Source organism: Elephantulus edwardii, unplaced genomic scaffold (assembly GCF_000299155.1).
Source record: "Elephantulus edwardii isolate Elephantulus edwardi_28Jun2011 unplaced genomic scaffold, EleEdw1.0 scaffold00078, whole genome shotgun sequence".
In the NCBI taxonomy this organism is placed as follows: domain Eukaryota; kingdom Metazoa; phylum Chordata; class Mammalia; order Macroscelidea; family Macroscelididae; genus Elephantulus; species Elephantulus edwardii.
In genome coordinates this window covers 8,646,711-8,670,973 of record NW_006399828.1, presented here as the reverse complement: position 1 = coordinate 8,670,973, position 24,263 = coordinate 8,646,711, and the positions used below count along the sequence as shown (strand labels likewise).

At 36.0% G+C, this 24,263-nt stretch overlaps 1 protein-coding gene across 1 annotated transcript; it reads left to right on the top strand.

The window, feature by feature from the left end:
• The first annotated feature begins 15,689 nt into the window (after positions 1-15,689).
• Positions 15,690-21,272, top strand: KERA (keratocan). Its single transcript, XM_006889508.1, has 2 exons — positions 15,690-16,578; positions 21,100-21,272. Exons 1-2 carry the CDS (start codon positions 15,693-15,695, stop codon positions 21,270-21,272), a joined length of 1,059 nt encoding a protein of 352 aa, XP_006889570.1. The 5' UTR covers positions 15,690-15,692.
• The last annotated feature ends 2,991 nt before the right edge of the window (positions 21,273-24,263 follow it).

Here is a 24,263-nt window from a genome sequence, read left to right as displayed (position 1 = left end):
CAGTCACTGAATCAATCCACCTCATCTAGGGTCTTCCTCTCCTGTGCTGTCCCTCTATATTCACAAGCATAACGTCCCTCTCCAAGGATTGGTCTTTCCTTGCAACATGTCCAAAGTATTTCAGACAAAGCTTCAGAATCCTTTCCTCCAAGAAGCAGCCTGTTTTAACTCTTTGCAGGATGAACCTGTTAGTTCTCTTAGCGATCGATGACGTGTTCAATACTCTTCTCCAACACCAACTCAAAGGCATCAATTCTCTTTCTATCATCCCTAATCTTGTCCAGCTCTGATGTATAGCAAGTGATTTAAATATAAAACTAATTTTATAAAAATGATATAAAACGACATGATTAGTTGAGATACTCAGGTCCAGAGGTGTTGCTGCAATCAATGGATGGAAAAGTTCTATTGGAACAAGAATTAATGTGCTAATTATTGATAATACTAAATAATTTAACTTTTTTCATAACATTTCATAATGGAGAAAAAAAGAAAAATGTTATATATTTAGAATTTAAATGAAAAGGCTTAAAGTTTTATTGGGGTATAAAGATTTACTAAAGTAGCTAGGTGATATATTGCTAAGTTTAATAACCCTTCCTCACTTCATAAGTATCTATTGAATACTCATTATATGCTGTTACAGTGCTAATTCCTCAACAGGTTGTGGGTTGTGGCAAGAAATCTGTAGAACAACCACCTGGTCAATTGACTAGAAGAGATCCATATTTAGTCCCATTCTAAAAAAAGGAGAAAGATGGGATAATATATACTACCTTGAAACCGATGAGGGAGAGAACTGTTTTAAGAGGGACTAAGGTCCGCCTGATACAGGCCATGGTTTTTGCAATCACTTGTTATGCATCAGAGAGTTGGACAATGACTAGGGAGGATAGAAGGAGAATTGACGCCTTTGAGCTGTGGTGCTGGAGAAGAGTATTGAATGTACCATGGAATGCCAAGAAAACAAACAGATTCATCGTAGAGAGGATTAAACCAGGCTGCTCCTTGGAGGCAAGGATTCTGGGGCTTCATCTGACCTACTTTGGACATGTTGTAAGGAGAGACAGGTCTTTAGAGAGGGACATCATGTTGGGTAGAGTGGAGGGACAACGCAGGAGGGGAAGACCCTCTATGAGGTGGATTGATTCAGTGACTGGGGTACTCAGGATGGGTTTGTCAGGGGCAATGAGATTGGCACAGGATAGAGCACGATTTAGGGCTGTTGTACATAGGGTTGCTATGAGTCGCAAACGACTCGACGGCACATAACAACAACACAACATATGATTAGGTATTATTGTCAGGACAGGAGTCCAGAATGAAGGCTGCATAGTGGAGTAGACTTGGGGGGAAAGGATTGTATAACAATGAAAGAAATTTTCTTTTACTTTTCAAAGAGAAGAGCAAACTTGGGCAGGGAGAAATGTGCAACAATTAATGAATGGAAATTTAAAAAAAGATAATACAACAAATCTAGAAGGAAAATAAAAAAAGAGAGTTTTTAATAATTTGAATGTTGGGTTTTAGTTCTAGTTTTAGGAATGAAGTGTTATTAATAATGAAATCCCTTGCCAAATAAACAAAAGACCTGGGAAGTCACAACCTGTACTTCTGAAATTTATCAGGTACAGATTGTTTATCTGTTAAACTCTATACATTATAGGTTTTTACTTTTCCTTTTATGAATAAAAAGAATCTTTTTAAAATAAAAAGAATCTTTTTAAAATAAAAGGTCCAGCAGACTGTGGAAATTATCAAACAATATCACTAATATCACACACACAAGTAAAATCCCGCTGTAGATCATCCTAAAACGACTGGAAAAGTACAGCAACAGAGAATTGCCAAAAATATGAGCTGAGTTTAGAAGAGGCAGTGGCACTGAAGTATATAAACTTGCATTATTGTGAATCATCTTCATTATCTCTGCCATGTTCATCAAAATAAACTGATATCACCATTCCTCAATAATTTGGAAAGATCTCTAACTGCAGATTTTCCCAGTGCAATGTATCTCCTGTTGACAGTTTCAATCTCCTCGCCTTCCTTCATGACACGGTCCAGGGGTAAGAATCTTTGTTTTCTGAGATGCAATCCATACTGAAGGCTGCATTCCTTGATCTTCTGCAACAGAGCTTCAAGTCCTCCTCACTTTCAGTAAGCAATGTTGTGTCATCTGCATAATGCAGATTACTGCTGAGTCTCCCTAGCCTGATGCCACACTTCGTAAAGTCCAGCTTCTCAGATAATTTGCTCAGCATATAGATTATAGAAAACATATGTAGAGAGTATACAACCCTTACTTAAATTCCATAGCATGTGTCAGGAACATATACATTCCTAAAGGCGTATCTTTGAATGCTAGATTCTTCTGATTTTACTTTGAATTTCTATAATGTCTCCGTTGTTATTTTATTGTAAGTAGTTTCTCATTATTTTAAGCATAATTTTGCAGGCATATTATGTGAATGATACTGTTTAAAAACTTCTGCATTATATCACCTGTCATTTTAATAGGTATAAATATGACTCTCTTCCAGTTGAACAGGTAACTGTTTTCTGAATTAATTTTTAAATTAATTATGCTTTTAGCACTGCATTTTTTGGTGAAATGTCTCAATTTATATTTCATCTGTATTTAATCCACATCATCAATGCAAATGGGATTTCCTACTCAGGACTGTCTGGTTCTAATCACATATTATCTCCTGAAATGGTTTAATATTGACTACTTCTTTTCAGTTCAGCCTGTGTATTCTTCTGTTTTGTTCTGGTGTTTTCTACATATTTCACCCAAAGGTTCTTCTACTATTCAAATTGGTGGATTGACTTTTTCTTCAGTTTTTTCAACTTGAGAAATGCTGAGTGCCTTCTTCTCTTTTGGTTTTCAAACTCTAGGTCTTAGCATAGTTCACTCATACCCTATCATCAGATTTTCAGAAGCTGTAAATGGAATGTATGATCATGTTTGGAAAGGTAGAAGGACAGTGATTGGGAGTAAGACTCACAACAAGATGGATTGAGTGACTGTTAGATTGGCTTGAACATGACAGAGATCATGAGATGTTACAAGATAGATCAAGGTTCATGTCTGTTGTTCATAGGGTCTCTATGAATCATAGGTGACTTGATGGAACCTAATAAATTACTTAATACACATCAGCGAGCCAGACAATGACTAAGGGTAACAGAAGAAGAATCAGTGCCTTTCAGTTTTGGTGCTGGAGAAGAGCTTTGAACGTGCCATGGATTATCAAGAGAGTAAACAGGTCTGTCCTAGAGGGTGAGACCAAGTTTCTCCTTGGAGGCAAGAATTCTGAAGCTCCATCTCACAACTTTGGGCATGTTGCCAAGATGGACCAGTCCTTAGAGAGACATACTTCGAAGGGTGGAGAGACAGCACAGGAGAGTGAGACTCTGGATGTGATGGATCGACACTGTAATTTGGGTAATAGGTAGGTGTGCTGGAGGCAGGGAGATGGCTCAGGATAAGGTAGGACTCAGAGCTACTGAGCCATGAGTCCATATGAGTCAGAGTCAATTCAATGGCAAAGGACAACAACAAGTCACATGGAAAGAGCTTGCCCAACTTCCTACCCCAGAACTGCTGGTGGATTCATATCACCAGAGTAAATTTAAGTTAGCAGTGCAACACCCTCTGGACCAGATCTCCCTAATGTCATAGTGGTTGTTGTTGTTAAGCATCATTGAGTGTACTATAAATTTTAATTATTTTTATTAACAACAGATCTGAACTCTGTCCTGTATTATGCCATCGTCACCATTTCCAATACACTTTAGTTATTGCTGAAGTCAGTGTCAATCAATCTTGTTGGAGGGTGTTTGGGTTTTTTTTTTTCACTTACCCTTCAACTTTCCAAGTATGATATCCCTTTCTGAATAATGTCCTCTCCTAATAACAAGTCCCAAGTAAAAAAGATGAAGCTTTCCCATCCATTTCCAAGGAACGTTCTGGCTGCACATTTTCCAAAACATACCTGTTCCTGCACCAATGTTATGATAGATACCCATAAATATAAATATTAAGAGATCTGTTTAGCTTAATCTAAACCATTTAGCTTAATTTCAATTTTTCAATAGCACAAATTCAGTAAGTATATTACATAAATGGAAATGAAATTAAAAAAAGACTTTGTCCCATAACAGTGCTGTTTCTACTGGAATTTACCCCATGGCCTCATAAAATTTTTCTCTGTGACCAAACTGTCTGAGAAGTGTATAAATGTAGTAGGACCATATTTGACTTTGCTTAATACCTAGTAACCACATGAGAGTTGTTGCTGTTGTGTAACCATTCAGAACCAATTCATAGCTGACCCTCCAGCAGGATTTCAGAGGCAGAAAATCACAGCAACAACAGCAGATGTGTTGGAGTCAGTGAGCTTGGCTCAGGATAAGGTTGCTATGAGTTCCAAATGACTTAATGGCACACAACAACAACAACCAATCATATGGGAATTTATTGCCTCTCTTTCTCCCATGAAACAGTTGTTGGCTTTGAACCACAAACCTTTGTTCGGCAGCATGATTTCTTCCCACTAAGTCACCACTGCCATAATCACGTTGTTCCAACTAAGGATGACCTAAAATAGCAATTTACTGAGCATATAACAATGATGAAGATATATGTAGTCTTTAAAGAACTGTCTCCAGGATTTCTGGGGGCATTGAGATTAATATGCTTTTCTAACTTATACTTAAATGAAGCCTAAAATGCATCTTCTGAAAATCTTGGAAGGTAAAGTTTAAACTAAGTGATATCACAAGTACATGACCGTTGTTGTATTTGTATCTTCTGAGAGTCAATGGCACTAAGTTTTGTTCTAAGAGTAGAGATATAGTGTTTCAAAAAGCAGTAAGAACATTATCCTAGAGCACAATGGTCCTGTTGTTGTTGTTAGATGCCATCAAGCTCACAACTATTCATCATTTTTCATGGATGGACACAGCATGGTTTTTTTTCTAGGTAATTAGCCAGGTAGCTGTTTTTTGTTTGCTGTTGTTTTTTTTTTTAATTTCTTGGCATTAACTAATTAACATATCCAAGGCTACATTTGTTTATTGAAATACTTCAATTTTTATTATTAGTTCCTGAGGGTTTATTTTTTCTTCAGTGCTGCTTGAATTTCTTCCTCCATTACAATTAATTTTTGATCAGATGCTATTTTCTGATGTGGTTCTTCTTGGTATAATGACTGTGTATCCTTTTGAAAAAAGAGAAAGGGCCTCTTAGAAATGGTCATAAAGGACTTCTACTAAATCCTCAAGGGGGAACTTTCCCCACCAAGAAAATCCATGACATGAAACCAATTACCATGAGTTCAGACATGTTCCTCACATTCTCAGACCTCTTTCTACTAACTCCAACACCAACCCTGCTCCACTCGGTCAGAAGTTCACAGAACACAAGGAACCATACTCATGATTATGAAGCTTATTAGGGAAACCAAAAGTTATAGTACAGATTAACAGGAGGATCCAATCACTGTCAGGATGGCTGCTGAAATGAGCTCAGAAGTCACTCAGCCTCACAGATTCAAGCTAGTGTCAACAAACTCTTGTTGTTGTGAACCTAGCAATCAAAACTAACTCATAACTGATCCTCCCAGATGATTTTAGAGACAGAAAATTGGAGTACTAGTGGCCTAGTGGAAAGAAGTTGCACTGCAGTCCTGAAAACAGGTGGTTTGAGTTCACCAGCTGTTCCATGAGAGAAGGATGGACAATCCCTTCCTGTGCAAGTATTGTGCCTGAAAACCCACCAGAGGACCAATCAGAGGTCGGTTCAATCTTGATGGCACACAACAACAACAGATCACAAAGTAGAAGATTGTCCATCCTTCTCCTGTAAAGTAGCTGGTGATTTCCAACAACATGCCTTTGGGTTGCTTCACAGTTGTGTCAATTATGGCTCTCTCTCTTTCAGTCATCCAACAAACTTAGCTTGGAAGTCTCCTAGCTTGGATTCTAGTTGTTGGTTCTCTGCTACAGCTGATGCTGCTACTCTGGTAGTCTCTAGTGTGAGTGTCACAGGAATCTTTGGCCCCCCAAAGATGTATACTTTTCATTGTCTCCTTCCCCCTGCCCCCAGTCAGTTTCTCCAAATCTGTTGTTGTAACCACTCAAGTTAGTGGTAAGACTATACAATCCTCTTGTGACTAGGCCAATTTACACTGTTAACATATTCCTTTCCATTCATATGGCAAAGTCAAATGCAACAGCTAAGAAAGCCATTCTGAACATAAATTATTGACATCACGTCTTTCCATCTTCTTTTGGTGCTTCTACAGTATTCAAGATTTTTCCACAGAATCCTCAGTATGGTAACTCAAGACTAGAAATTGTCTTTCTATTCTTTCAGCTTGAGAAATCATGAGCATATTCTTCCCTTTTAATTTTCTAACTCCAACTCTTTGCACATTTTGTTAATGTACTTTGTCTTCTTGAGCTTCCCATTGAAAGTTTCTATTCAGCTCTCTTCAACATTCTTCTCTTTGCTTTCACTTCTTAAATTCTAATGCTAGTTTCAGAGTCTTTTCTGGATGCTATATTGGTCTTTCTTTTCTCCTCTTTCTTTGTAATATTATTTTGGTTTCTGAATTGATGATATCCTTGAGTTCATTCTAAAACGCACCTAGTCTCCTGTAATTTGTGCTCAATTTATTTAATCTATTATTGATAAGGTTTTTAATTCAAGTGCAACAGATTCAATGTCATATTGAAGTTTGCATGGATTTGTTTTGATTTTCTTCAATTTTAATTTGAATTTATGAATAATTGATGATTTGTTCAAAGTTCTGTCCCTGATCTTCTTTTGACTGCTAACATTCTCTGTTGACTCTTTCCACAGATCTAATCAATTTGATACTGTGTAGTCCATCAGATGAGATTCTTATGTATAACTATTTCTTTAAAAAAATGATACCTCCAATGAATTTTGATCTCCAGCCTTCTTTCTGTCATCACATTTATATTTTCCAACTACTAGTCCTTCCTTGTTTCAACTTTTGCATTTCAGTTACCAATTATTATTAATTTACCTTGGTTACATGTTTTATGAATTTCAAACTTCAAAACTTGGTATAAGCCTTAAGTTTATTCATCAAATTTGAATAAATCAAATGGTAATTGTATGAACATCTCTTTCTTGTATATACATAGAGAATATCCTACAATTCACAGAATAGTAATTCAGGATAGATTTTGAAATGTTCTTATTGATGATGAATGCAACATTCATCTTCAATTTGTCATTCTTGTCACAGTAACTCATATGATTGTCTGATTAAAAATAGTCATCAGTCCATCAGTCCATCAAGCTAACTAATAATCCAAGTTTATTAGCCCAAGGAAGCTAACTAATACCTACAATGTCACTTTTTATGTTATTTCTTTTTTTGGTATTTTTACTTTCTTCATCTTCCATCTAGTCAGAACCAACTCATACCTAACCCTTCATCAAGTATTTAGAAGTTTTGATGGTTTAGTGGTAAAGAACTGTGATTCCTACTTGAAGGCAGGCAGTTCAAATGTACCAGTTGCTCCATGAGAAAAATATGAACAATTGCCTCCCATATGATTAAAAGAGTCTGAAAGCTGCTTGAGAGTTAGCTAGAAATCAGTTCCAACTGGACAGTGTGTAACAAGAATAACAGCAATCTAGTTCAAAGCTTTAATCATCCTTCAAAAGCCTAGTACCCTTTTAATAATATGACCTCTCCTACCATAGATCCTTGGTAACTATGAAAGGATTTGTTTAACTGCAATTGACTATTCCAGATATTTTCTATAAAACGGATCATTAATATTTGCTCCTAAGACTAACATTTCCTCCAGCATAATGATTTTAAGTTTATTCATGTTATAGCACATCTAAGAATGTTATTTTTTTATGGTTAGATAACATTTCAATGTATGACCGTAACACAGTTTATTAATGTATAAAGTGGTGAAAAATTGTTCCCACATTTTGGCTTTTCTGACTAATGCTACAATAAACCTATGATTAGAAGTGACTGTTTGAATCCCTGATATCAAGTACATTTTTTTATCCATAGATAGACATACAATTGCTGGGTCATGTGATAGTTCTTTGCTTAACATTTTTAGGAACTGTCAAACTGTTTTTCACAATGGCTATGACAGTTTACACTATTATTAACAAAATTTTCACGACCACACAAGCACATGTTATTTCCCTTATATTACTGATCCTCCATCAGATTGCTAAGACTTTAAATCTTCCTGAAAGAGCTTTATTCTTTTTTTTTCCTAATCTTTAGGGAGTTATGTTGCTAACACAAATGTGATGCCTCTCCAGAAGCCCAAATCCACCAGTGACTAGAGAGAAAGATGTACAATCTTCCCCCATGTAATGTACAGTCTTGAAAACCTGATTGAGGCTCAGCTTTGAGTTAGTTCCTATTCAGTGAGAATGAGTGAGAAATTTGGTTGTTGGTTTACTGGTGGAGGGTTGGTTTTTTTTTCTTCAAATAACTATAGAAAGGGACCACTCCTCTTTCTCCTGGGAACCATCTCTTGGATTAGAATTGTTGACTTTTCTCAGTAGTACAACACATCATACTAATGCAATCAGACCTCCTGATGAGTAAGTGTGAAATGAGTATCTCATTGTGGTTGTGATTTTTATTTTCCTAAAGATCAATAACATTGAACACCTTTTCATATCCATTTGTATATTTGTATATTATCCATTTGTATATCTTCTTAAGAGAAATTTTTACTCAACCATTGTGCTATAGTTTACAAATTGGGTTGTGTGTGTTCTTGTTACAGAATTTAGTTCTTTAAATATTCTAACTTCATTATCTCCTCTAACAACCAGAATGAGACAGATTTTTTGACCATCTTCTTAATACAATTTACTGAAAACCTATTAGAGCAGTTCCACCAAAGAAACTACGTGACCATCCTCTAAGCACTCCTTTAAAGGAGAGTAGATTAGATTCTTCTAGGAACATTTGTCACACAGAGGTATAGAGAAAATGCTAGCCATAGACAATATTCTTATATAGTTAGTAAACCATGGCATACAAACCCAGCAAATATTATTATTGTTGTTGTTGTTGTTGTGATGTGCCATCAAGCCACTAAAGATTCATAGAGACCCTATACACAACAGCTGTGAATCCTGCCCTGTCCTGAGCTAGTCTCACCAACTCTGACACATCTACTCCTATTGCTCCAGTTACTGTACCAATCCATCTCATCTGGGGTCTTCCTCTCCTGCACTGTCCTTCCACCCCTCTGAGCATGATGAAGAACTGGTCTTGCTTGGCTACATGCACAAAGTATGTGAGACAGAGCTTCAAAATCCCAGCCTCCAAGAAGAGACTTGATTTCACCCTTCCAAGACAGACCTATTTGTTTTCTTGGCCATTCATGGTATGTTCAAGACTCTTCTCCAGCACCACAACTCAAAGGCATCCATTTTTCTCTTGTCCTTAGTCTGTCTGCTGAGTGGCAAGTAATTGTGAAGACCTTGGCCTAGATCAGGTGTGCCTTAGTCTTCAGACTGACATTGTTGCTTCTCAGCACTCTAGAGCAATCCCTTACAGCAGATTCTTTCAGTGTGATTTGTATTTTAATTTCTTGATTGCTGGTGCCCAAAGTGTTGATTGTGGAGCCAAGTAAGATGTAATTGTTAACAACCTCAATCTCTTCTCCATCTATTATGGTGTTGCCAGTTAGCCTAGTGGTTAGAATCTTTGTCTTCTTGATGTTGAGCTCGAATCCATATTGAGACTACAGTCCTTGACCTGCAGCAGGCGAGTCAGGACTTCCTCAGTTTCAACAAGCAAGGCTGTGTCATCTGCATAGGGTAGATTGTTGATGAATCTTCCTCCAAACATGATGTAATATTCCTCCTCTTTAAGTCCAGCCTCCCAAATGATCTGATCTGCATATAAATTGAAAAGGTATGGAGACAGGATGCATCCTTGGTACACTCCTTTCCTGATTTTGAACCGTGCAGTGTTTCCTTGCTCTGTTCTGAGAACTGCTTCCTGGTTCAAGTGCAGGTGGTCATTTTTACTGATATTTTATACTCACTATGATCTTTAGGAAAATGAAAATCATAACCATAGTTTTCACTTGTATAAAGTGATCTGATGATACTTCTAAAATATAAGACTCCAGGAATAGAAGGGATACTTACTGATATATTTCAGATGACAGATGCAGCCCTGCATAATATGTTCCAGGAAATTTGGTGGAAAAGTGTCTGGCTAACTGACTGGAATAGGTCACATTTGTTCTCATTTTGAAGAAAGGTATTGCAACAGAATGTGGAAATTATAAAGCAGTTTCATGAATATCACATACATACAAAAGAATTCTGAAGATCATTTAGAAAATAAAGAAACTAGCACAGCAAATAGATGGAGAACTGGCAGAAGTTCAAGAGAGATTTAGAAGAGTCTGTGGCACCAGGGATATTAATGTTAGATAATGTTGACTTAAAGCAAAGAACAACAGAATGTCTGTCTGGGCTTGATTGACCACACAAAGGCATTTGACTACATGGGTCATTAACAAATTTTGTCTAACATTGATACAAATAGAAGTTCCAGAACATTTAACTGTGTTCATGCAAAACCTATACGTAGACCCAGAGGCTGTTGTGTGAACACAGAAAGGAAGCACTGCGTGGTTTAATATTAGGAAAGATGTGCATCAGGGATATATCCTTTTTCTATCCCTATTCAGTCTGTGGCCTGAGAAAATTATTTGAGAAACTGGATGCTATGAAGGAAAATGTAGCATCAGAATTGGAGGAAGATTATCAATAATCTTCATCATGCAGATAACTCAACCTTGCTCGCTCAAGGTAAGAAAGGCTTGAAGCAATAGCTACAGAGATCAAAGGGTAAAGCCTTCAATATGTATAACATCTTAACATCAAGAAAACAAAAATCCTAGTCAGTGGTCTGACAAGCAACATCGTGGTAGAGAGAGATAAGATTGAAACCAACACGTTCATCTTACTTGGATCCACAATCAGTACACTTAATACAAGCAGGAGATATAGTGCACTGAGTATGTCTGCAGTCAGGAACCACTCTGAATTATTCAGTAGCAATGATATTAGTTTGATTAACAACCAGGCAATGATCTTTTCAATAACTTGCTATGCTTTTGAGAGATGACAGTGAATAAGGATGACAGAAGAAGAATTGATGCCTTTGAGCTGTAGTGTTGGAGAAGAGTACTTAATATTCTATGGACTTGCAAAAAAAAAACACCAAACACATGTTTTGAAGAAGTTTTGCAGCCATAGTGCTCATTGGTGGTGAAGATGATAAAACTTTGCCTCACATATTTTGGACATGTTGCTAGGAGAAGCTATTCACTGGAGAGAGATATCATGTTTGGGAAAGTGAAGGGATGGCAAAAGAGAAAATCTTAAACACAGTGACTGTAGCAATGGGCTTCAGTGTGTCCGAAATTATGAGGATGGTACAGAATAGGACAGGGTTCAGATCTATTGTTCATAGGGCCACCATAAGTCATACTCTACTCAATGGCACGTAACAACAGCAACATGCTCGCAAAATAGAGTCAAGAATGACTTCCAGATTTCTGGATCAGGAGACTGTGTAAGATGAAAATATCATTTGAAGGTATAAAAGTAAATAAGTTAAAAGAAAAACATTTCATTTCATTTTAGAGTTATTCCCTTGGGACATGCTACAGATGTCCAGGAAACAGATACAAGTTAGGAATGGCACATATTATTACAGCAGTGGAGTCCTCAAGATAGAAGGGTTAAAGTTATGGATTCATAAAAGGAATATGTAAACAAATAAGAAGAGCTGTGCATAAAGGATAACATCTTAAAACTCTAGAAATACTATTAAATGTGTTTGTTGTTGTTGTGTAATGTTAAGTTAGAAGCAACCCATACCTGATCCTCCAGTGGGTTTTCAGAGGCAGTTTAATTGCACAAGACAAGACTGCCCAACTTTCTCCTACAGAGAAAGTGGTGGATTTGGATTACATGCCTTCAGGGTTGCAGTGCAGCACCTAAAGAGTTCTCTTAGGAAGGATAAAACTGAGAACTCCGTTAGACAGATAGATAAATTTTACCAGAAAATGAGGAAACCTTAGAAGAAAACAATTTTAGAGAAATTAAGGTCATTCAACAACAACAAAAAAGGTGAATTGTTATTACTCGAGGTCACAGGAAAAGTAAGCAAAATATCACAAGACTTCAAAAGATCCTTAAGTGTAAAAATCATTGCTGATATTTATCAGAGTGGTTTTTTAAAAGCAGTGGGATTGGAAGTCATATTTTTGCAGGTAGAAAGATGAGGAGGAGGAGGAGAGATTAGAGGCAGCCAGTACACTACTGCACCAATAAACTTACTTTTGTTTCTGTTCTGACATTGTGATTTCCTACAATAAGCACATGGAAACATTGTTTTAAAATAGCATTAAGATATGAGTGCAATTGATATGACTAAGAAAGAAAATGTATAGGAAATATCTTGAGTGGGTTGTGTAGATATGAGAATCATCTTGATTTTCCCCCCTAAGAGTTGAGAAAGAGGATGAGATAGCTAGAACGTAAAGTGTGAGAAAGATCATTAAATAAAAGTAGGCAATGTTTATTTGCTTAAGATAGTATATAAGCATACTTGTAGGAATTATTTAGATATTGTGTCTCACTAAGACCTTAATCTATAAAAATGTTTGAATAGAAATGCACTTTCAGTTTGCGCGTGCAGGTTAATTTATGTCCTTTGTGCCATTAACTGCTCCTAAAAATCCCCTGGATGGTCAACTATGGGTCAATTTTGACTCCACACAAACAACAATAGATATTTTCATAATAATTTATGACAGCCTATGGCCAATATATAAGTTAGATCATTACTATTGGATAGCTCACTGAACTGAATTTTGGAGACTGGTGGAATTTGCTATGGATAAAAAGGTGGAGGGGTAATTAAAAAAATTCCTAACTTTAAGCCTATCTCCTCTATTTTGTGCCCTTTTATCATTATACTTATCATCTCACATACTTTTGGCTTGTTGCTAGGAGTGACTATTCCTTGAGAAAGACATCATACTTGCAGAGGTAGAGGGACAGCAGAGGAGAGCAAGACCCTCAACCAGTTAGACCAACACAGTGACTACAGCAGTGGGCTTGAGTGTGCTATAGACTGTGTGGATGGCACAGGATAGGACGAAGTTCAGATCTGTTGTTCTCCAGGTCTCTGACTTGTACTCAACTCAACAGTGCCTAACAACACAACAACAATATAGACCTAGAGTGAAATACACAAGAGAAACTTTCTGCTCAAAAAAAATTATTATAATTAAACAATATTGTACTGTCTTTTAAAGATTATTACCTGAAAGTGTGATTATTTGTTTATAAATATTTCCTCTAGACGCATAACAAATACTTTCTCAAGTATAAGAGCTGGAAGACACATCATCTCAGAATTCTGTGCTAAATTCAGACTATAAATGTCTCATAACGGACTCAATGCAAAACATGTGTTATTATGGTGAGAAAAAATGTGTTTAATTATTTAAAACAAAAGCTTTTAGTCCTAAATAGAAATATAAGAACTATTTTTTTGAAACAAAGCATAATCTTATGTATTGTTTACATCAAGTATCACTTTCTAGGTCTTTTATTTTAAAAATATTTTTTCTACCTCCTTTCCTCTTAGTCAAACATTTTAAATAGCATTTCAGCATCTGTTTTACATTAGAAATGAATAAAATATTTCCATATAAGCAGGGAACACTGGCTTTTACTTCCCTGCACTAAATTAAAATAACATAATCAAGAGAAAAGGGCCTGAAAATCTCTTTTCATTTTACTTGAGGCCAAAACTGTCCTCAGTTACCCGCTGGTAGGTTGTAACTATGTATCAGTATATTACAACATCTTTTGCTACTACTGAATGTAATTGTCTAAATTATGATAGATTCCTAACGTTCATCAGAAATTTCGTGCTGAGCCGCTTAGGTGCTGAGGTTGTTGGAGGGGTTAAAGCTGGAGCCACTGGTGCATATATATTAGGGAGGATTCATAAAAATACGACAGTGGAACTTGGGTCAAATCACTACTGTGAGCGAGCAGTGACCAATAGAAAGGGAAGAAGAAGATCCAAGAAAGCTGAGGTAAGGTCTTTGCAGCCCTGGCAAAGTGGAAACAATAGATCAAAAGGTGTTTGTGGTCAGAATAGTTTCTACTTTTTCTATTAGGAGGCTTGAGAGCATATAACAATAACAACAATAACAATAACAAAGTGTTTTCAGTTCCAGTTTTCTCTTTAGTCTGATTTTAGCAAACTTCAAATCCAGACCCAGGATTCAACGGTTTATTCCTGGAAAGCAAGGTAAACTATTTTACACTTTTAAAAATTCCTTATCGCCAAGAACGCAGTTCTGATTCATTAGAGGTACAATTACAACTGCGATAACTGAAGCAAATCACTTTTCTGACTTTTTAAACTATGTTTCTCTGCTGAAAGCTGGCCAGAGCAAGCGTTCTGCAATTGCAGGAAATTTGACAGCTTGGGGAAGTAGTTCTCTCTGCACTTGTCATTTTCAGCAGTTAAATAGCAAGACTGAAAGTGAGCATTTTGTAAATGTTGCATATTTAATCTTTATTTAAGGAATCAGGAAGATCTTGTTTCTTTCCTTGTCCAGTGGTTTAACTAAATATATGTTTGTCAGTGGGTATTGTTTTTAATTTCTCCCCCTTCAGAATAGTTCTTTGTATTTTTTACTACTATATTTTCAGACAGTCATATCTTTTAGATTTATTAAACAGGCTTACTTATTCTTTGGTTAATATACACTTGACTCAAGAACAACTGATCATAAAAACAATACAGAAAATACGTAAGTAATGGAGATAACTCTGGATCAAAAGCCTGCTTTATTGGTTTGTTTTTTATCAGCCATATGTATAGAGGACTACTTGTATATTACTGGGATATATACACACATAGAATTTATAATTCAAATGGTTAACTAACTCTATTCCTTACTTGAAATATTAAAAATATTTCTCCCTGGAAAGAAAACTTACCTTGAGAAGTAGAGGTTTAGAGATTAAACACACATTTTTGTTCAGACTGAGAACCCCTCCTCCACAACAAACTGTTAAACTGTTCTTTGATCTCTCCAGTTCTTTGGATGAATTTCATCCAGATGTGTTGGTTTTTCAGTAGTAAAAGTGTGTGCTTAGCTCTTACCAATTACACAGACCCTCAATTTTAATTATAAAGCAAGCCAGTCTATTTTACTGATAATAACTGGTTTAACTCTCTTCCATTAAATAGTTTGAAATGGAAAAACTTAGAAATCTCCTAAAGTTTTGTTTCCATTTTTCTACTTTTTATTGTGATTGGTTCAAAACTAAATGTTAATAGTCATAGTCACTACTGCCTTCCTTTTGAAAATAAATTGGATGTTAGTCTCAGTGTTTGTAAAATTATTTCCATAATGGCATCTATAGATGTTAATTGATATTTATATACAATCTATCAAATGAACTAAAGTCTCTCTATCTCATATTTAATGATAATTTTGCTTTATTATTTTTTGATTTATGATTACATCTAAAGGTCAAGATCATTCCACATCCATGATTATGTCCCCTTATCTTAGGTACTCTAATGGCTTCCACATTCTGGTTCATCATCTGGGCATTACTCATCACTGATGCGGTATGGACTCGAAGTGTAAGGCAGGTTCATGAGATGAATGAGCCAGAAGTCTGGACTGTTGATGACTTTGATTGTCCCAGGGAATGTTTCTGCCCACCTAGCTTTCCTACTGCTTTATACTGTGAAAATCGAGGTCTTAAGGAAATTCCCGCTATCCCTTCAAGGATATGGTATCTTTACCTTGAAAATAACCTGATCGAAACCATTCCGGAGAAACCATTTGAGAATGCCACCCAGCTGAGATGGATCAATCTTAACAAGAACAAAATAACCAATTATGGGATTGAAAAAGGAGCCCTGAGTCAACTTAAGAAGTTGCTTTTCTTATTTCTTGAAGACAATGAGCTGGAGGAAGTACCTTCTCCTTTGCCAAGAAGTTTAGAACAACTACAACTAGCAAGAAACAAGGTGTCCAGAATTCCTCAAGGGACCTTCAGCAATCTGGAGAATCTCACCCTTCTCGATCTGCAGCACAATAAGCTGTTAGACAATGCCTTTCAGAGAGACACCTTCAAGGGACTCAAGAACCTCATGCAGTTAAATATGGCCAAGAATGCTCTGAGGAATATGCCTCCCCGATTACCAGCCAATACAATGCAACTGTTTTTAGACAACAATTCTATTGAAGGAATACCAGAAAATTACTTCAATGTCATTCCTAAAGTGGCCTTCCTGAGACTAAACCACAACAAATTATCTGATGCAGGCCTCCCTTCTAATGGTTTTGATGTGTCATCAATTCTAGATCTTCAACTGTCTCACAACCGACTCACCAAAGTTCCCCGAATCAGTGCTTATCTTCAGCATCTTCACCTTGACCATAACAGAATCAAAAGTAAGTCTACATCAGGGTGTGCTTGTGCCATTCAATTATCCTAGATTTTCTTTAAGAATATTAGTTGTGTTCTTCTTCAAAGTAATATACACTTGAGGTTTGGATTTTTTTAAATACATATTTGCATTATTTATACTTCTCACTGATTAAACTTATTTAAGAATTTACAACAGGTACAAACTTGTAAAGAGTAATCACAGTGATATGACCCTCTGTTCCAGATAACATGAAATAATTGATGCCTATAACTCTCAAAATGAGAGTCTTTCTCAAAATTAATAGATTCCTCAAACTCTACTGTGCACAGACTGGTGGACTAACCTTCAGAGCTGCTTATTCAGTAGGTCTGGGGTGGGGTCCAATAACTTTTGGTTTTCCCAAGTTCTCAAATGACAGTTAATTCCTCTTCCCTGGGGATCACGTTATGATTACTAGTACTGTAAAGCTCTGCTTAGTTGAAACGGAAACGAAGTCTCTGGAAAGTGGCAGCTCTTTAAGATTCTGACAATAAACAAGTCAGGATACTCATCTAAAGTGCTGTAGAATAGGAAGATATCCCACCAGGCACCCATCCAAGCATCCTTAACCCTAGCATGAAATATCTAAGGTAGATAATCTTGGGAAGACTTTGCCTAAACAACTTTAAAAAATATATTTATGAGCTGAAATACAGTCTGATTTGTAAGAAAATAACACAGAAGTTTGTTTTGCTCTCTCATCACTCAGGTTTCCTTTATGAAAAGAATTACTGAAATCTACTATGTCTAGGGATGTAGCATTCATTCCTCTATATGGCATTACTTATTTATCCACCATTTTCTGTCCATTTATTTATTTATTGCTTACTAATAGCATGCATTCTATTAAAAACCAGAAACTAAAAGGCAGGGCATTACTTCCACAAACATTATTATTTTAGGCTAATGAGACAAACTGTTCCATCAGTCAAAAATGGGCTCCAGAGTGTCAGAGATAGTGAGGTTGGCACAGGATAGGATAGGGTTCCGATCTGGTATTCAGAGGGTTGCTATGAGTCGAACTCAACTCAATGACACTACCAACAACAGTCAAATGCAAAAGACACCACAGAAAAGTCTTGTTAAAAAACTAATCTGTTTAGCTGAAAGTAGTAGTACAACAGCACAAATTCAAATACATAAACACATTCTTCCTTCTTGAAAATTTTGGGCTACTACAGTGTCCTTTTTACCTGAGAAGAACACCTTACAATCATTTAGTATGAGAAGTTCATTTAAAGTAGCTCCCTATAGGGGATCTGCCATGAGCATCATATGGAGAATAGCTCATATGATAGGAACTTAAATACTTATCCATAGAAGATCATGACTTTGTCCTTTATCAACAGTTCAGAGAGTTTTCAATGCCTTTTACTAAATATTATTATTACTTTTTAAAAAAGTTTTTCTTTCACTTTCCTGTGAACCAGAAAGATTAGGAAAGTTTAATAAAACAAAGATAACTGAGCTCCACCAGGTCCTGAATTTCTGCTTTATTAGGTTTAGGGTGGAAATTAACAAGATAATTTCCAGGCAATGCTGCTGTTAGTGTTGGGACCTCACTCTAAGGGCTACTGTTTTAATGAGTTCTCATCTAAACTTTGTGTGACATTTTAAGAGAAGGATAGAAAGAGAGAGTGAATTAGTTTAAGAAACTGAAACTAGGTTAAGTGCCAATATTTGCATAGAGTTAGAGAGTAAAAAGAACAACCAGCATCTAAGTAAAAGCTTCTCATTTTATATCTAGTGGTTTTGTTCACTCAAAATATAATTACAGCACAATTTTCTTTGATCCCCAGAATATGACTTCAGAAAAAAACTTGACTAGTAGACTTAATGGTATTAACAGCCACAAAAATAATGAAAAGCACTTGATTTATTTGCTTCTTAACATAGACATATACAAGGTCATTTCATTGTTCCAATAAAATAAATGTAAAATCAGAATGTCCCTGGCCAGTATTATTGGCTCACAGTTATATAACATTGTGTTAGAACTGTTTAACTACTTAGTTCTTGCCACATAATCTACTATATTCATTAGTAACTTATCCCCCCCCAAAATGCCCTTATATAAAGGATTAGTGGAATTTACAAGATAGTATATTTTCCTTTGATAAGATGCTATAAATATACATTTATAACTCTTGAAAATTTTAAAGAATTGCAAATTTGGCAAATTATTTAGGTAATCAGAGGAGATATTCTCCTTACCCTCTTTTAAAAACATCATGCTTGGTTCACGTCTCGACAGCACATAACAACAACATTTACTTCAGTTACTAATTAAAATTTTAAACTCATGTTTCTTATATATAACTTATCTATACTTGTGTTGTTTTATGGGACACAAGATTAATAACCAGATAAGAAAATATCACAAGAGAAATACTCTCCTTTGTCAGGAAGAAACCCTCTGTAATTAGGAAAGTGTATTTTATTTGTTGAACTGCCTTATTAAACATACCAAATCAAACCTACCAGTTTTAACCACTGCATCCATAAATTTCTGATAAGAATAATAATTTTTATTCATAAATCCTCTCTGATAATAAAGTGATAAAGTATGTATATAAAAAGAACTTTATGAACATAAACTGCTGTATAAAACTTTATGGGCACACAAACTGCAGTACAAACATGAGTCATAATTTTCTCAAGTGCAACTCACAAAATAGCATTAGATCAGGACCACACAATCTTACTATAAACATAAAATCATTCAGTACAATATGAATTTATATGACCCAATAGGACACAGAGAAGGGCCATGGCCTGAGATAAGTGGGCTGAATCAGAAAAGCTCTTTCGCTTAAAATAGGAAGGACATGAACTTAGTACACAGATTCATAGTCAGGATCAGCTATGTTAGTCCAATATTGTTTAGCTAAAGAATATACACACTTTTCTGAATTTTGTCAATTTAACAGGCCTTCCTTGTAGAATGCTCTTAACTATCAGCACAGTCATTTGTGCCAAAGTCTCTACTCCAAGGCTGATGTGTGATTTCTCTCATTTTAGCCAACCAAAAAGGCTGATAGAACTCTTTCTGGATGAGTTCTTTGTAATTCAATTCTTTGAGGAATTTCTTTTCCAATTAAGTGTATTTTAGTACAGAGAGTCAAGCTTGTTTTCTGTAAGTATAACATATCTGATCGATTATGTTAATTACCAAAAATACTAGATTTTTAAAAATTTAAATTCTTTCTTAAAAAATTCTTTCATTCTTAAGCAAAAAGGAACCTTGTTATCACACTCTAGTGATTTGAAACCATGCATCTTTGAATGTCATTTTCAAGAGTTTTCATTTGTATTGCATTGCATTTCTACAGGTTTACCTGCTCATTATTCATTCTCCTATGATTGATGGATCCGTCTGTTCATGAATTCTTCTCTTCATTTATTCAGCCTTCCCTCCATACTTCCATAAAACTACCTATTATTTCAATTATTGTCCTTATTTCCAGAAAGTTGATTTTGAATAATGGTAACTCCATTATTCAAAGTTCTACAGTGTAGAACTTCTCCAGAGAGGTTTTTAAACTGCGACTTTTAGAAATTGATTGCCAGGCTTCTATTCAATGGTACCTCTTTGCTAGTAGTTAAACACATAGCTATTTGTGCCGCTAGCCCTGAATTGTTCTTACACCTCAAATGTTCTCTAAATACTGTTAGTTTCTGTTAGTTTGAACTTTCCTATGGACTGCAAAAAAGAACAAACAGATATGTCTTGGAGAAGGTGCAGCCAGAATGCTTCTTGGAGGGAAACTTCATCTCACATACTTTGAGTATGTTCCTAGGAGAGATTATTTCATGGAGAATAATATCATGCTTGTAAATGTGGAGGGATGCTGAAGGAGAGGGAGACCCTCAACCAGGTAGTTGACACAGTCACTGCCGCAATGAGTTTGAGTGTGTCAGAGATTGTAAGGATGACACAGTATAGGACAGAGTTCAAACCTGTTGTTCATAGGGTCGTTTTGAGTTGTACTCAACTTAAGGGCACCTAACAACAACCACCTTTCCCATGAGAGTTCTGGTAGGAGTTACGCTGCCAACTAAAAGGCAGATGACTCAAATCTATCAGTTGTTCTACAGGAGATAAATGAGAAATCTCTTCCCACGTAATTTACAGCCTCTCAGAACCCCTTGGAGAGTCTGCTGTGAGTTGGATCCAATTTGGCAACACATAACAACAACAATAAACATTCCCTAGCTCATCTACAAAGAAAACAAAACAAAACAAACCCAAAAGGATATATTTCCTTCACAGTTCTTAGCAATATTTCTTTTCCTATTCACTGTATAAAATACATTACATATGTTGCTAGTTTTTCTTGGTTGTTTTATAAATAGGTCTGGACAACTTCTAACAAAAATGGTTTGTATGTCTTTCATCCACTAGCTACCAAGTCCACTAGATCCTCCACAGGACTGCTGTCTTGTCATCCTAATTCCATCCTAATTCCTAACTTCCTCATCCATGCTGTCTTTGTCTCCATAGGTGTGAATGTCACTGTGATGTGCCCAACTCCTTCTACTCGTCCCGAAGATCGAGATTTGTTCACTTATGGCCCTCGTCTTAGCTACCTTCGTCTGGATGGGAATGAGATCAAACCGCCAATTGCAATGAATTTAATGACTTGCTTCAGACTCTTGCAGGCTGTCATTATTTAAACACATCATCTCCAATTCAAAATTGTTTCAGTGTGATAATGTATCTGACCTAAAATGTGTCATTCATAGGTTTAAAACAAAAATCATGTTTTAATTGCTCTTTGCCACCATTTTCAGTTGAGCAGCTTACTTCCTCTATTCTTTTTTCAAGGGCAAGATGCTTTTGACTGTGACACACCACGTAGTCTATAGTAATTTGCTGTGTTTAATTAATAAAATAGACACAGAGTTAGCATCAACTCAAAGATAGTTCTTTGTGCCTTTTTCACAGATTATGAATTAACAAAGGGCTACGTCTATTTGTTGAAAAGTACTTATGTGGATACTGTATTTACTGCAAAAATGCAGAAGAGAAGCAGGATGTAGAAAGAACTGAGGAATTAAAAAAAATCCCTTCATCATAACTGTAATGATTATAGATTGTGGCATTGATACTGTACACGGCTAATTAGTGTTAAAATAGGTATGAGATAAGTTACATACTTCATAATAAGAATTCTGTCATTTAAATTACTGAATAAGAATCATTTGTATTTTCTATTATTTCTTGTAATTTACATTCTTAAATATATTGCATTGTACTCCTAAATTTTACACTAACATATCACATTTCTGACAGAATCTTAGTGTTATAACATTTGGAATCCACTTGCAAATTGTTTACCATTTATATTTACTAGTGCTTTGTGGATTTTATGAAAATAAAGAGATCACATGCTTTTTAAAAAATTTATTATTAATTTCAATGAAACTTTACAGAGACTTTGGATTTCCATTCATTTCCATTGCTTCACTTTTCTCCCCTCCTAAGCCCTCCCCCCACTCCTCCAGTACAATACCCTCTTGGAAAAGTAAAATAAAATGTCTTTCATTGTTTTACAATCTCTCCCCCACAGGTCCACTCCACTATGCAGCCTTTGCTCTAGACTCCTGTCATGACAAAAATACCTAATCATATATCCCCTTTAAACAGTTTTCTTCCTCATTTGTTTCAATGCAATAGACATTATTGAACCTATCTTTCTCAGTCTCCCTCCAACCCCGAGGTCAGTCCTGTTTTACAACAATGGCACTATGCAGTTTTGTCCTTTTGTGACTGAGATACTTCACTCAGCATAATGTCCTCCAGGGTCACCCATTTTGAATAATATTGCATGAGTTCCTTGATTTTCAATGCAGTGTAGTATTTCATTGTGTGAATATACCACAGCTTCTCTATCCATTCATTTGTTGATGGGCACTTAGGTTGTTTCCAGCTCCTTGCTATTGTGAACAAAGCTGATCATAATATTATGGGTAACACTGGCCATTTCTTTTTATACAAACTTATTTTGAGGGAGAAGAACCAAATAACATAATTTGAACACCTTTGAAAAATTGAAATTACAGGCAAGAAATCAAGTTCATTACCATTTAAAATTAATGACAGTCTAGAATAAATTTGTGAAAAGATTTATGTGGACAAAACATATTCCACAAACTTACTTAAAAGTGATTAGTAGAAATAAGTTACTGTTGCTGTTCTTGTTGGGTGACATCTACTTGCTTTATATTCATAGTGACTCTATGCAAAATAGATAGAAATACTTGTAGGTTTTCTTACCATTCTCACAATCCTGCCTTTATCAGCTGACGTTTCTCGCAGTCCCATCTTGACGCACTGCTACAAATGTTTTTGCTTATCTTTGGAAAGAAATTACTTTGGTGATGTTAATGAAATCGCTTAATAATTTTGGCACTCTGTGTGGATCCCTTCCAGTTGATTGGTCAGAGACTGTTGCCCGGATAGTTATCATCCAAATTTATTGGCATAGATAAGTAAGGGCTCCCACTGCTGCTTACTTAATGATACATCTCACATGGTTTTCAGTCAATTCCTGAGGCCTCATATTTCCCCAATGCCCTTTCAGCACTTGAGCTTGGACTTTGGCATTTAATGCCATTGTCTGTTTATTCGTAATCTTATGCCACCACTGCAAGGCCAAACACATATGCTTCAAATCCACCAGGTGCTCCACAGGAGGACGATAGGCAAGCTCCTATCACGTGAATAACTGCCGCTGAAAACCCACTGGAGAGTCAGTGACAGGTGGTTCCAACTGGAAGGTACACAACAACAGAAGACCTGGTTGAACACTGGCCAATTAGTTTCGGTACAGTGACTGTATATTTTCTCCATCCGTTGAGATTTCCTACAGTACTCAATATTTTGCCCATGGAGTCCTTCAATTGTTGCACAAATTCTGACTTTTGAATCCGTATGCTGAGCTTTTTCTTTTAGTGTTCTAATCCCAGGTCTTTTCATACATCTGTATATGGCTTTATCTCTTCTAGATGCCCTATGAAATACTTTGTTCATCTCTGTTACATCATCATTACTTTCTCTTGTTTTGGCTTCTCTACATTCTAGAGCAAGTTGCAAAGTCTCTCCTGACATTCATTTCAGTCTTTTATTCCTTTCATCATGTTGAATAATAATAATAAACATTTTGCTTTCTTTCTGTATGATACTCTTGATATCACTCTATAAAACAGGTGATTTTTGGTTTTTAGTGCTCAAGGAGTCAAATTTATTCTTTATGTGACCTCTAAAATCACATTAAATGTATGTAAAATTTTGTTTTGGCTCTTGTGGACTTAACTCAGATTTTCTTCAGTTTCAACTTAAATAGGTATAGGAGCAATTAATAATCTTCTCCACAGTCAGCTTTGTTCTGACTAATGACATTGAACTCTTCCACCATCTATTTCAACAAATGCCGTAAGAAGCTTCACTGACATAGACTGTAGGGAGTTGTGTTGTTAACCCCAAGACTGAGCATCTCCCCAGTTCCAATTCACCACAGAGGAAAATGGGCCTTCTCCTCTTATTGGAATCTATAGCCTAGGAAACCCAATGGGAGATTGCTATAAGTCAGAACCAATTAAAAAGCAGTGAGTAAGTGAGTGAATGAATGAAGAGCGATGAATTAGCCTGAAAGAGTAAAAAAT